The sequence below is a fragment of the Nicotiana tomentosiformis genome, chromosome 12 (assembly GCF_000390325.3).
Source record: "Nicotiana tomentosiformis chromosome 12, ASM39032v3, whole genome shotgun sequence".
NCBI classification, from domain to species: Eukaryota; Viridiplantae; Streptophyta; class Magnoliopsida; order Solanales; family Solanaceae; genus Nicotiana; species Nicotiana tomentosiformis.
The window spans coordinates 114,768,746-114,783,931 of NC_090823.1; the positions used below are offsets into that span (position 1 = coordinate 114,768,746).

The 15,186-nt window shown below is 35.9% G+C and overlaps 1 protein-coding gene and 1 long non-coding RNA gene across 2 annotated transcripts; both read right to left on the reverse strand.

Annotated features, from left to right (window-relative positions):
* Positions 1-6,981: 6,981 nt before the first annotated feature.
* On the reverse strand, positions 6,982-8,195 carry LOC104113206 (uncharacterized). Its single transcript, XM_009623314.1, has 2 exons — positions 7,562-8,195; positions 6,982-7,454 (listed from the first exon to the last, which is right to left on the reverse strand). Exons 1-2 carry the CDS (start codon positions 8,193-8,195, stop codon positions 6,982-6,984), a joined length of 1,107 nt encoding a protein of 368 aa, XP_009621609.1.
* A 3,089-nt stretch (positions 8,196-11,284) lies between these two features.
* On the reverse strand, positions 11,285-12,961 carry LOC104113203 (uncharacterized). The gene is made up of 2 exons (XR_011412759.1): positions 12,357-12,961; positions 11,285-11,691 (listed from the first exon to the last, which is right to left on the reverse strand). It is a non-coding gene; the product is annotated as an uncharacterized lncRNA (long non-coding RNA).
* Positions 12,962-15,186: the final 2,225 nt, after the last annotated feature.

Sequence of the window (15,186 nt, forward strand, 5' to 3'; positions counted from 1 at the left end):
AACAACTCAGTATAATTTCACTGGTGGGGTTTGGGGAGGGTAGTGTGTACACAGACCTTACCTCTACCCTGGGGTAGAAAAGCTGTTTCCAATAGACCCTCGACTCCCTTCCTCCAAGAACTCCCCACCTTGCTCTTGGGGTGACTCGAACTCATCACCTATTGGTTGGAAGTGGAGGGTGTTCACCACTTGAGCAACCCACTCTTGTCATGAATGGAGTCAAATTCAGCCATCAGATCAAAGGTGAACTTTCGGTGAACAGAATTAATCTCATGAGACTCACGCAACACTTCCATTCCCATAAAATAATGTAAGCACCTAAAACCTTTGGTTTTGAATTCTTGATGTAAGAAAGACTTCAAAGCATGAAGTTCCTCAGCATCATTAATTATTTGTTAGTAATATATTGTCCGTACTGTCACAATAGATATAGAAGAGTCTGTATTTCTAAAGAATAAAGAATAATCATTCAAAGAATGTGTAAACCCCGTAAAATTAGCATACCACTGTGTGAATGCTTGATGAAGCCCATAGAAGGACTTCTTCGATTTACTGTTTTAGCTAAGATACACCTAATGATAGATATGAAGTCCTAATTTTTTCCTTTTGAATTATTTAATATAACTATAATAATATTTCACATTTAGTTTTAAAATATTTAAGATATTGACATCAACTAAAATTTTATTAATTAAATCTTTACTCACTTTAATAAACTCACATAATTAAAATTGTACTCAACACTTGTACATTCCATGGTGGTAAGAAAATCTAGCGGAGCATCATAGAAACTATGAGCTAATTTATGAGTAATTTAAAATTAATTTTAATTTAAATTACTTTATGTAAATCATCAAAAATTTAATGAGTTACTTTAAGGATAAGCACAAATAATAAGTCTTTGAATTAATTATTAGCAAAAGAATACAATTCAAATATTTTAAAAAATATAATTAATTATTTTTAAGTTGACAAAACTCTTAGATACGTAACTTTGTTTCCATAAGACCAAAAGAATTGGCGGTGAAAAGAGTCTATAAGAGAAAAATTAATTATAGTATAGTATTAAGAGTAAATTAATTAAAATACAAATTTAAAGAAATAAGAATAAATTTATAGACCAAAATTTATTCTAAATAAATTATCATTAATTATTGTTATCATTATTATCTTGTATTCATTCTAACATATAACAACTTGCTATTTTTATTTATATAGATAGCTATGTGCGATTAATATTCATTATATTTAGGAACTTATATTTTTTAATTTAATTTTTATTTTACAATTCAAACACATTATTTTTAAAAGTTTATATAGTATTTAAAAACTATTTACTCATTGATAGGGGACGCGCACATTACATCAAACTATTGAGTTTTCCTATTTGGCGGCTTCAAACTATCAAAAACCCACTAGGGTACGCACTGCTCTCCGTTGGATTCCATCAAAACCAAACTTCTACAAATTCAATACAGTACTGTCAAAATTTGACGAGCGCAAAACACCACGAAATTGATGCTCGCTAATCAAAGATAGTATAGTATGATATCGTCTCCACAGGGATTAGATTTAAATAATGTTCAAGCAATTTCTGGTTTAATTGTTATTCAGGAGGATCAACACTTAGAGTTAATTAATTATGATCTAAGTTTAACTACTAAAATAACACAATTGACAATTGACAGCAAGGAATTGGAGATTCGCATAATGGTTTCTTATCAATGTGAGGAATAAGAGTTTGACAGGATAGGTGCAAGATAGCTATCTGAGTTTTAACTCTAGCTTAATTCACTCTAATGGCCTAATGATTCTCACGAATTCATTCGATGATTAGTTCAAACGTGTAGTCAAGACTCCTCTCTCGATTAAATCTTAACTCTATGAGGTAAACTAATATAAGCACTGTGAAGTATGCAAGCATGTGTTAATGGATTGGTCCTTAGGAAAACGTCTCTCGAATATTCTCCTAACTTGATTTAATCAACAATTCAACAAGCTCTTCCGATTACTCAAGAGAATCAATGAATTAAATCAAATAAAATAATGCAACGCTAATCACCAAGATATTCCTCTTTCGATTAAATAAACTAATGAATAAAGTTGCAACAATTCAAAACTCCTAAACAAATTCAAGCACGAACTAAAGTTAAATTCACAAATAATTATCAACACACAAAATCCGTCAAACCCTACAGAAAACTACTCCATAATCATATAGGAAGTCATCACAAATATAATTAAAGAATGAGAAAACATCAATTTAACGTTACAATCCAAACTCCCGTATTGAATTGATGGTAAGATGATGAAATCTTGTGTCTTGTAGCCTCCAATGCTCTCCCAAAGCTTCCAAGGTCAAAAGTCCCTTAAAAAACGTCTTTTTGGTGTATTTATACCCTGTAGTAAGGGTGACAAGTGGGCCGGTCCCGGGCCTAAACGGGCTAAGTAGTCCGGGCCAACCGGTCCCAAATTAAACGGGCCAAACGGTCCCGGGCTAAACAGTCTTTTTGTAGGGACCGACTCGGGACCGGGACCAGGATCGGGACTGTTTGATCTCGGGCTAAACGGTCCCGGCCCGCAGACTAAATGGGCTAAGTGGGCCCAATAGATTTTTTTAAAAAATTAAATAGAAATTAGAGACAAAAGGATGTTTAAAATAATATCTAACGCAATGCCTTGTAAAATTTATTATAGAATTATGACCTAAATTTTTAAATATTTTTTAATTCAAATTTAAATCTAAAGACAAAAATATTGTAAAGAGATATTCAAAGCAATGCGCCGTAATTTTATTATAGCATTAAAAAAATATGGCAATATCTTTTTTAGTATTTATCCCCCTATGGAATGAGCACAACAAGGTGCTAATACCACCATTGAGAAGAAAAAGAAACTAATCAAGATGTGCCAAAATATAAGTTACATAATACATACTAATTTTTGTTCATACAAGTTATACGGTATCTCTTACAAACTTCATAAAATTCTCATACCATCACCCACAATTAAATGGTAAATATGACAAATACATCTAACATGAAAAATGTCACTAAATGCAGCATTTAGCTTTGAGGTAAGCAAGGCTATAGCATTTGTATTACTAGTAGCATTATCCATTGAAACTGACATTATTTTATCACTAATGCAAAAATATCTACAAATATATGTAACTGTGCTAGCAATAAACTGTCATGTATGACGTGAATTAATTATTCTATAAGAAATAATGCGCTTTTGCATTATCCAATCCTCATAAATCCAATAACTGATAACAGTAAGATAATCACAGTCGTTACCACTTCTACCAATATCAGTTGTAATAGCAATACAATAATTTATATGAGTAAATAAATAGCGCAAATATTATTCATATTCATGTTTATATTTATAAATATCGCTCTTTACGGTTGTGCGAGGAAAACCTTTATAAGTAGGATTAAAAGGTTTTCTAATATAATGCACAAAGTTAGGGTCAGAAAGAAAACTATAGGGTAAACACATAACAGTTACCATTTTTGCCAATTCTTCCCGATCTTTTTTTGGATCATAATATAAAATACCACCGGTAACAGTGTTAATTCCCGGTTGAAATTGATTTGAACCGGTACTAGGGTTAACCTGACTAGGAGTAGGTAGACTTTTCCCCTCGGCCAAAGCTTTCATACGAAGATATTTCACTCTATCTTGAGGGTGTTTTAATATGTGTCTAGCAAAAGTTTCCCTCCCCCCTCCCCCTCCCCCCCCCCCCAAAAAAAATATTTAAAAACTAACTTCGTGCCACAAGTTTTACAGTTAACCTTATTTTTTGGAATTAGTTGAGTAAAAAATAGCCAAACGGGAGATGTTTCTGTCAGTTTGCTAGGTTGTCTAGAAAAAGTAGGGGCAGTAACAGGAGTATCAGATGGGGCATCATTTGGATTAGCAGGGTTATCACTAGTTGGGTTAATACCAGGAGCATGACTAGTTGGTGTATCATCATCCGGTTGAGTTTCATCAAAATCTATTTCCTCATCATCATTTTCATCAATAGTTGGATTAGAATAAAGAGCATTCATTAATTCATGGTCTAATTGTTCACCAGCTCTAATATTATAGCAAAATTGACTTTCAGTAAATTGTAATAAACTATTATCGCTATCAAAAATAGTAGGTGTAGGACGGATATGGAGTTTGGTTCGGGGAGCCCGGGGCAGTGGAGGAGAAACAGATTGAGCACTAGATTCGTCACTCTTGGATTTACCCTTATTTTTACCAAAAAGTTATTTTAAGGAAGCCATATTAATTAATAAAGTAATAAAAAATAAATAAAACAAACAAAACTATAATATTAAAACTTAAGAGTTGAAACGAGTTTACCGAATTGACGAACAACTTGTTAAAAATTGATTATCGTTGAAGACTTCAATTCACCAATTTCACAATTGTTTCACGAATTGCAATAATAAAGTAAGCAAAAGTAGCAATTATAGAAGAAAATTAGAGAGAGATTGTGATAGATTGATGATTTTGTAAGAAAAATGAAAGAATGATGGGGTATTTATAGTTGAAAATAGGGAAAAAGTATAATTATAAAAAGTTTGGGATTAAAACAAAGTTGGGGGGTTAAATGGCTATTTTATAAATAGCCAACGACTATTTTTGACAGCCCAACGGCTATATTTTTATTTATTTTTTTTAAAATATAGCCATTGGGACCGTTTAGCCCGCTAAGCGACCGGTCCGGTCCCTGGCGGGCCAAATGGCCCCGGACCTGGCGAGCCCAAAGCATAGGACCGGCCCAGACCCACTAAAACCGGCTCAAACGGTCCTAGCCTGTTTGGCCAGTTTGGCCCGCGATCCCGTGCCTGGATCGGCCCACTTGCCAGCCTTACCCTATAAGAATGGGCCCAGGCAAAATTACCTTTTTCAAGTCGAAACAGGACAAATACTCTGAAAAAATTGCACAGGCGCGTCGCGCATTGCGCCGCCCCATGCAAGGCGCTAATGGGGAAGTTCAGAGAGCAAGTTCTGACAGATAGCAACGAAATATACTATTGCGCTGCCCCATGCGGCGCGACAGTGGATGTTTTCCAGAGTGAAAAGTTTTTCTTCGATTTTTTATAGCCAGACATGGCTCCCGACCCCAAAACGCGATCCCGGTTTAATCCCTTGTGCTTTTACTTAGACTTCAAAGCTCCAACTTGTTCCATTTAGCTCCCGAATATCTTTTTATCTTGAAATCACTTCCTACAAAGCATAAAATACATAATAACTGCAATACACTAATATTTAAGCTCAAACACAAACAAAATGCAGTAATTAGAGTTCAAACTATGACTAAAACACGTAATTCTAGCATACCCTCAACACCCCACACTTAAACCATTGCTCTTTCTCGAGGAATCAAACTGCACTTCATATAGAGACGATCTTCTTATCAGGCAACTTCCCTAACTTAGCATGTCAAGAATATTTAAAGCAGACTAAGCACCCTATCATAACATCCTAGCCTCAAGATTCGACGCAAAAGCACCACGCATTTTCCACAACATGCTCACTTACTCTAACACAGAGGTCAACAAATTCACCTTATCTTCGAAAATCATGTGTCCTCACACAAACAATAGAGAGTAGTTCCACACACAATAAATTTCAAGAACAATTAGAAACTCAAGATAGAAAGAATTCGCTCACTCTCATAATTAAGATTCATATGCCACAAAAGATGTACCATAGGCTTGCTCGTTGTGTAATACCCTACTAATTGAGCGCATTCAGTCAAGGATCAAGTAGAACTTAATTTGGTTGTAATGTTGGCTGCGGGACGGATATGATAGATTTGGATATAGTGGCTACACCTCCCTAAGCACTTTAATACATATACATTAACAATTCAAATCTCATACTTATGTTGAACAACCCCCAACCTTCACGCATTAAGCTCCCACTTCCTTTAAGCACAAACAAGATGAGAATTACCACTAGCAAGGAATCAATTTTTTCCTTTTCTAAGTTCTAATTTTTTTCTTTTCTATTTTTTCAATCAAACTCTTTTTTTTTTCAATTCTATACAAGTAGCTCTCACAATTTTCCAAAAAGTGAACCTTTCTCTTTTTTCTATAGTTCCACTCAAAACCCACAAAAGCAAGTGCTTACTAGATGTAAAAGGTTCAAACAAATAAATAATTTAAATAAAGGGGTCAAGCTTGTAGTATGGTTGCCAAAGAAATAGGATTACAGGCTCAACGGGGCTAACGAAGATACATCACAATTAGGTGGGTAAAACATATATCTGGCTTCAACAAAGAAATGCCTATATCACTTTCTAGACTGAACAAGACTACTATTTTTCTTTGCAAACACATGGGGTAAGTTCTCGACATCAACCGACATGCATAGAATTTCAACAAAATTTCACACACACATTGGCACATAACTCACTTAGGATCGGATTTATCCCGACTCTCTAGTCAAAGCAGTTAAGCAAAGTTGCAATCAAATAATTTATGGTACTTATTTAAGAGTCAAGAACTGAGCCTAGGCGTCACAACTAAGGCACTCACTGCTCTCAAGGCACAAAAAAGTCAAGGAAAGTCATCTCCATTTAATACATAGCACAAGACTTCACTACTCCTACTAAAAGAAAAACTAACTACACCCGGTTCAAACAAAACCCTTGAAAAAGAACCGCCGCACAAAAAAAACCAAGGGGGAATTATTACACTACCTAAGAAAAATAAAATATTTTTTTCTTCGACTTTGATCCCTCAAGAAGATGGTTGAGGAAATCTGTCGTCGGGAAAAGTCAAAAAACAAAATCAATCAAAAGAAACGACTACAAACACACACACACACACACACACACACACACACACACACACACACACACATATATATATATATATACACACACACACACATTCCCCACCCCCACACTTTATTTATGGCATGTCCCCATAACACACAAATAAAAAGCAAGATATAACTTCCCTGATTCATCTAGTCGGGGTCAGAATCGTCGGGATCTCCCTTGCACGCCTGACCCAGTGCACACATCCATGCTGAGAGCTTCTTTTCAGCCTTCTTTGGGTACACCCCACACTTAGCAGCTTCACTCTTTCCAATTTGCTCTTTCAGGGCCCTCATTTCTCCTTCCATTTTGAAAATTAGTCGGTCATCCATCACTTTGAGCATTAGATGCCTTTCCTGAATATCCAGAATTGCTCTGCCTGTAGCCAAGAAGGGTCTTCCTAAAATCAAAGCGACCTCCCTATTCTCCTCCATGTTGACCACAATGAAGTCCACATGGAACATAAATTTATCCACCCGAACCAACACATCTTCAACGATTCCGTCAGGTATGATGGTGGTCTGATCCGTTAGCGGGAAGGACACAGGTACCGACCTGATCTCTCCAATTTTTCCCTCCAATTTTCTGAAAATAGACAAGGGCATAAGATTAATGGAAGCACCTGAATCACACAAAGAGTTTTGAAATTTAGTACTTCCTACAGAGCAAGGTATAGTAAAACTCTCTGGATCTCCACATTTTAAGGGAGCTTATTTTGCAAGATGGCACTGCAATGCTCTGTCAACTTGACAACCAATGTCTCTTCCACTTTCCGCTTCTTGGAAAATATTTCCTTCATGAATTTGGCATATACTGGCATCTGCGAAAGCATCTCTGTGAAAGGTATATTCACATGCACCTGCTTGAACACTTCTAGAAAGTGCTCGAATTGTTTATCCAGCTTTTCTCGTCTTTGTTTCTGGGAGAACGGTAGAGCATGTATGTATTTGCTATCTTCAGTATCATTATTTGTTGTATTATCATCCTTCTTCTTTTTCTGAGATCTCATCTTCCCTTTCTTCTCCAGACCATCATCTACCAGCCCTGCACCTTTTTGAATGTTATCATTTTTCTGCTCTTCCACAATCTCTACCTGTCTTTCAATCGGCTCATCCTTTTGCTTTGCTATGGGATCCTCCAACTTGTGCCCACTCCTCAAAGACGCTGCATTGATTGTCTCTTTTGGATTTCTTTCTGTATCAACAGAGAGCATTCCTGGAACCCTCTTAGACAATAGAGTAACTAGTTGCCCAACTTGTCTTTCCAGGTTTTGAAATGATGTTCCCAGTTCTTTGATAGTTGCACCGTGGGTGTCAAGCCTCTCATCTGTCTTAATAATAAAAGCCTTCATCAGATCTTCCATACTTGACTGATTAGACTATGGAGGCTGATATTGCTGCCTCTGCTGATTTTGAAAGCTAGGAGCTCCTTGTCCCTGAGGTCTAGAGTTATATTGTTGCCATGAGTCCAGGCTTCCACTTGGTGAATTCCAAGAAAATCATGGGTGCCTCTGTCCCATAGATATGAAATTATTACCACTCTTGTAGTTGCCTCTATCAAAGCTTCCCACATTATTTACCACTTTATATGCAGCTACGACCTGGCACTGATGCATTGGATGACCCATTCAACATCACAAACTGGTGATGGTTGGCTATGGACCTTGGCTAAGGTCAATTTTCTTATCTCTTTGGCCATGGCGACTAGTTGGGCTTGCACTGCTGTGTTGGAATCTACTTTATGAACCCCAACCGATCTTCTTCTATCATTACTCTCGGCTGGCCACTAGTTGGCATCTTCAGATAGCTTATCAAGAATTGCCACAAACTCCTCAGGAGTCTTCTTCATTAAAGGACCTCCAACTGCAGTGTTCAGAGTTCGTCGTGAAGAGGGTGTCAGTCCATCCCAAAAGTCCTGGAGTTGCATCCACAATTCAATCTCATTATGCTGACACTTCCTCACTATCTCCTTGAATCTTTCCTAAGCCTCGAAAACTGTTTCAGTGTCAGTCTGGCAGAAGTTGTGAATTTCCTTTTTGAACTTTACTGTTTTTGCAGCTAAGAAGTATTTGTCAAGAAACTTTCTAGTCATATCCTCTCATGTCCTGATCGACCCTGTTGGTAAGCTACGAAGCTAATGCTTCGCATCATCCTTCAGTAAAAAGGGAATGCCCTTAGGTAAACTACATCTTTTGATACTCTGTTGTACTAGAAGTTGTTCATGATTTTCTCAAAATCTAATCAAGTGAGTGTTAGGATCTTCATTTACCTTCCCTCTGAAGACACAGTTGTTCTGGATAGTTTGAAGCAATCCTTGTTTCAACTCAAAATTATTTGCTGCTACTGGTGGAGGTCTGACACTGGACAGTCCCTGATTGTAGACTGGTATGGCATAATCACCTAATGTTCTACCAGGCATGGGTACATCATTCTCGAACTGGTCTTCAATCAAGGGTCGATTTAGAATGAATGTTCGACCCCCATCATCGTTGACGGTCTCATCAGTAGCTCTATGGGCTGCCTCAGCTGCTATCCTTCCAGTTTCTTCTCTAAGCTGTGCTGCTTTTATTGCAGCTAAATTTACTTCGCCCTTACCGTTTTTAGCCATGTGTTCTGGGGTTGAAGGGTTGCCCCAAAAAATTTTCGGTGAGTTCTTTCTCTTTCCTCAATTGTCGCAGACTCTTTTCCACCTCTAGATTATATGGAATCAATTCCTTTGAAGAAGATCGAGTCATACACCAAAAGAGTCAATTTGTTGCCTGCAGACGGAAGAGGAAACCCGTGAAGAATAAAATAAAATAAAATAAAAATTCCTTAATTAACACCAAAAACTATTTTGAACACTATTGATTGCCAATCCCCCGCAACGACGCCAAAATTTGACGAGCAAAAAATACAACATGAAATTGATTCTCGCTAATATAAGATAGTGTAGTATGATATCGTCTCCATATGAATTGGATTTAAACAATGTTCAAGTAATTCCTGGTTTAATTTCTATTCAGGAGGATCAACACTTGAGTTAAATGATTATGATCTAAGTTTAACTACTAAAATAACGTAATTGACAATTGACAACAAGGAATTAGAGATTCGCATAGTGGTTTCTTATCAATGTGAGGAATAAGGGTTTGACAGGATAGGGGCAAGATAGCTAACTGAGATTTTAGTCTAGTTTAATTCACTCTAATGTCCTAATAATTCTCACGAATTCAATCGATGATTAGTTCAAACGTGTAGTCAAGACTACTCTCTCGATTAAATCTTAACTCTATGAGGTAAACCAATATAAGCACTGTGAAGTATGCAAGCATGCGTTAATGGATTGGTCCTTAGGAAAACATCTCTCGAATATTATCCTAACTCGATTTAATCAACAATTCAACAAGCTCTTCCGATTACTCAAGAGAATCAATGAATTAAATCAAACAAAATAATGCAAAGATAATCACCAAGATATTCCTCTTTCGATTAAATAAACTGATGAACAAAGTTGCAATAATTCAAAACTCCATAAATGAATTCAAGCACGAACTAGAGTTAAATCCACAAATATTTATCAACACATCAAATCCGTCAAACCCTACAGGAAACTGCTCCATAATCATGGAGGAAGTCATCACAAATATAATTGAAGAATGAGAAAACATCAATTTAACGTTACATTCCGAACTCCCGTATTGAATTGATGGCAAGATGATGAAATCCTGTGTCTTGTAGCCTCCAATGCTCTCCCAAAGCTTCCAAGGTCAAAAGTCCCCTAAAAATATCTTTTTGTTGTATTTATACCCTGTAAGAATCGGCCCAGGCGAAATTACCTTTTCCAAATCGAAACAGGACAAATACTCTGAGAAAATTGCACAGGCGCGCCGCGCATTGCGCTGCCCCATGCGGGGAGCTAGTGGGGAAGTTCAGAGAGTAAGTTGTGACAGACAACAACAAAATGTATTGCCGCGCTGCCCCATGCGGGGCGGCAGTGGATGTTTTCCAGAGTGAAAAGTTTTTCTTCTATTTTTGATATCCAGACTTGGCTTCCGACCCCCGAACGTGATCCCGGCTTAATCTCTTGGGCTTTTACTTAGATTTCAAAGCTCCAACTTGTTCCATTTAGCTCCCAAATATCTTTTTAAGTCAGAAATCACTTCTTACAAAGCATAAAACACATAATAAGTGCAATACACTAACATTTAAGCTCAAGCACAAACAAAATACAATAATTAAAGTGCAAACTATGACTAAAACACGTAATTCTAGCCTACCATCAATGACGTAAATTCATCAACCAAAAACTACACGGGTATAGGTGGTGTAATTCGTAACAATAGAGGCGATTGGATTATGGGCTTCCCAGGTTCACTTCCCACATCCAATAGCCTTACAGCTGAAATGCAAGCTTTACTTCAAGGCCTTAAAATAGCAGTACAATTGCAACTAATGCCATTAGAAGTTGAACTGGATGCTAAGGAGGTAGTCAACCTACTAACAAAAGATCATCCTCTATACACTAATATACTCTGTGATTGCAAGCACCTTCTCCAGCTACTACATGATCCAAATTTACATGCGTACAGAGAACAAAATAGAGAACAAAATAGAGTCGCAGAATAACTTTGCAAAATACGACAGCCAAATGGAAAGTAACGGTGCTACATCAGTTTTTGAAGCACCACTTTTTGTTTCAAGCCTCTTACTTGAAGACAAACTAGGACTAACTACTATCAAGGCAGTCCCATCAATAGCTGGGAATGTAGCCACCACCATGGATACACACACAACTTTTGCTCATCAATTGGAAGCTGGATTGGCGGAAGTAAACTCCTTTTTGACAATTGGTCTTGTAAAACCAGCTCAAAGCAGCACCTGAGATTGTAACACTAACCACATTAGAGTTAGCAATTCTAACTTATCTGCTACATCTAGTACTTCTTTTGTTTGTAATATGGTGCACATGCATCAACATCTCAGTAAACATATGTTTAATTAATGCAACTTATCTTTCCAACCAAAAGAAAATGATTAGTATATCAAAAAATATGTTTGGTCCAAATTTAACTTCTATCAAAAAACTAAGGCCAAATAGATGTACGGCCTCTTAAACTTGGCTCAAGTTTCCATTTTGACACCTTAACTAAGCTCATTTACCTATTGAACACTTCAACCCAAATCAATGTATGCCTATTAAACACAAAAACTAACATGGCAAGAGAGTTGTATTTCACCCCCTCTTACGCGCGTGAATTTAATAGGTTTGAGATCATGTTTATTTTTTTTGTTTAAATCAAAATTGACATTTTTTTTCTAAAGGCCACCCATAACCACCTGATCTCTGACGAGTAACGAAAGCAGAAGAAGAACGGCAGTAAATTTTATTGTCGGAATTAATGGAGATCGCCGAAAAAGTCAAAACTCCGGTCAGGTCCAAAGAGGCGACAAGCAACAGTAATATGTTATCAAGGTTTTAACATTTACATACCAACCACGAAATCAGTAATAAACAGAACACAAACGAATCTCCGATACCACACCGATGGAAGACCAGAAATGGTGATAAATGTCGCCGATTTTCATGATAGCCCCCGAAATATTAAATGTTCGGTTACTTCTGTCAGATCTGTTCTTTTATCAGTTAAAACAACAATGAAACAGAATAATAAAGATAAAAGAGGAAAGGAAATGAGCAATGGTCGGTGGTTGCTAGAATCGCCGGATTCTTTTTTGTTTCTTTCCTTTTTTTCTCAACTTGAATTTTTTCTTCTCGAGTTAGCTAAAAGAAGGGATTTTCAACCCAAAAAAGAAAGAAAAAAATTGATATAAATTTCTTCCTTCCCCAGATCTGAAAATCCAAAAACGATACTTGTGTTTTTTCCTTTTGACAGATGAAAACGGTAGTCTTCTGGTGGTTGAAGAGCCAAGTAGATTGGGAAGGCGGAGGTGGGTTTCTAGGGAAGGGGCTGGTGGGATTCCATGGAATGAAAAAAGAAAGGGGGTGGTTGGGAAGAATGTGACAGTGGGAGGGGGGTGTTTAAAATAAATCTTTTTTGTTTTCAAAACTTCTTATTGACTATTTGGACTCAAATGTCACGTGTCTTCCTCTTATTTGTCATTTTGTTAAGTCATTTATGTGTGAATTACACGCACCTTATTATTTTTACTGGTTATGAGTAAAGTGTTCAATAGATCACTTTATATAATATTAAGGTGTTCAATAAAAAAAGCGCTAGATTAAAGTACCAAAATGAAAACTGAAATCAAGTTTAAAGGGAGTATACCTATTTGGCCAAAAACTAAAGAAGAAGCTGAAACATGCACGTTACTCAATTTTGCTAATTTAAATCATAAAGGCCTCCTGCTCGAACTCCCACCCACTTAACTTTTGAAAAGTGCCAAAGGCATTTATCTTCGTAATGTAACGTCCCATCAAATCTGTGTGAAATAAATATATATTAGGAAATTACAGTTACTGACCGTAAAAAATAGTTGGTCATGTTTTTTTACCGGCAAACATTTAAGTCAAAAGTGTTGTCTAGGGTGTTCATGGTTCGATTTGGGACGATTTTTTCTAAAAAGAAACCAAACTAAGTAAGTCGATTTTTTAAATATTTGAATCAAACCAAATCAATTGACTCGATTTTTTATCGATTCGGTTTATACCGGTTTTTGTCGATTTTTTGGTTTTTCCGGTTATTTATCGGTTTTTTTCTTAAATATGAGGCATACACTACCAAACGCATATTCCGGCGAGTACATTTTCAACGTAACACTATCAAATCAATTATTCTTTGAGAAATCTATCATTTTCAAGATATATTGATGATAATTGAATCAAATGGTGATGAAGAATTTAAGTACTCAATTAAAAATCGATTATTTTTAATATGAAATAAATTCTTGTACTTAGTAAAAGAAAACTACCAATCAAACTAGAATATAAAGGTAAAGAATTAGATTATTATAATAGCAAAGAACTATACTAAAAATACAAATGACTAATATGTACTATAAAATTTTAGAAACTTTATATAAAAATATACATATATGTGTAATAATAAATTTAAATAGCTACTTTTATAGTTGGTTTGATTCGGTTTTTTCGATTATTTTTTTATTAAAACCAAAACCAAACAAAAAATGATCGGTTTTTAAAATTCAAAACCAAAACCAAACCTAAAAAGTAATGATTTTTTTGGTCGGCGGTTTTCGATTTGATTCGATTTTTCGGGTTCTTATGAATACCTCTAATTGCATGCAGGGCAAACGAATGACAATATTTGCTAAATTTGAAGTTTTATTTATGGAGTAGGCAGGGCCAAAAGATCAAAAGTGACAACGAAGTGTCTTATTTCTCATTAGTCAATATATATTGAAATCTTTCGTACTTTGTAAAAGGAAAATCGCCGACCGCCTCACGTTTTGTGCACGTGTATTAGCTTTTCGTTGGTTTTTTTTTTTTTTTTTTGACAAAAGTTAATTATGGACTAAATCTGTTGATTTTGTAATACATTAAGGATGTTTTTAGTTAACCATGTGATAGGTTAAGGATGTACAAAAACGTTTCGCTGTCCTCCAACTTAATCTCTTTGATTAATTCCAAATTTCCACGCAACCTATCACAAGCTCCCTCTTAATTTTCAATGCTTTCTCTGTACCACCTTCACCAGATCTAGTAGGCGTTTGAAAAAATTGTTATTTTTGAAAAAGATATTATTCGGAGTTAACTTGAAAAATGATATTTGGAATTTGAAATTATGTTTGGACATGCATTTTACTTGAAAAAGATGGGGAAAAAAATTTCTTTATTTTTTAAAAACTCATTTTCAAAAACTTGCAAATTGAAAAAAAAATTAACAACAACAATTTTCAACTTGACAAACGTGACCTTAAATTTTTTTGACCAAGCAATAACAACAACAACAACAATAACAATCCAGTATAATCTCATTAGTGGGGTCTGGGGAGGGTAGTGTGTACGCCGGGATTACCTCTACCCTGGGTAGAGAGACTATTTCCGATAGACCCTCGGCTCTATCCCTCCAACAACTCTCCACTTTGTTTTTAGGGTGATTCGAACTCACAACATTTTGGTTGAAAGTAGAGGGTGATCACCACTAGAATAGTCCACTCTTCGTATTTCTTTTTTGACCAAGCAAGAAAGAAATAAATGTCACCGAAAAAAATAAATAAAATAAGGGGTTTTCTTTAAATAAGTGGCCTAGTCCTCGTTGTCACCACTTTGACTTTAATCTATAAAATGAATAAATATACACCTCTTTAATGTACCCCATTATCTTTCTGCCTAAGAAAAGACTAATTCTCCTTTCACAAAAACTCTCTCTAGCTAGCAACTTTTCATCAGAA

Coding starts and splice junctions, on each gene's coding strand:
- LOC104113206 (XM_009623314.1), bottom strand. CDS start 8,195: ATGGAAGATCTGATGAAGGCTTTTATTATTAAGACAGATGAGAGGCTT. Junction 7,455..7,561: donor CAAGTTGACAGAGCATTGCA/GTGCCATCTTGC, acceptor TGTGTGATTCAG/GTGCTTCCATTAATCTTATG.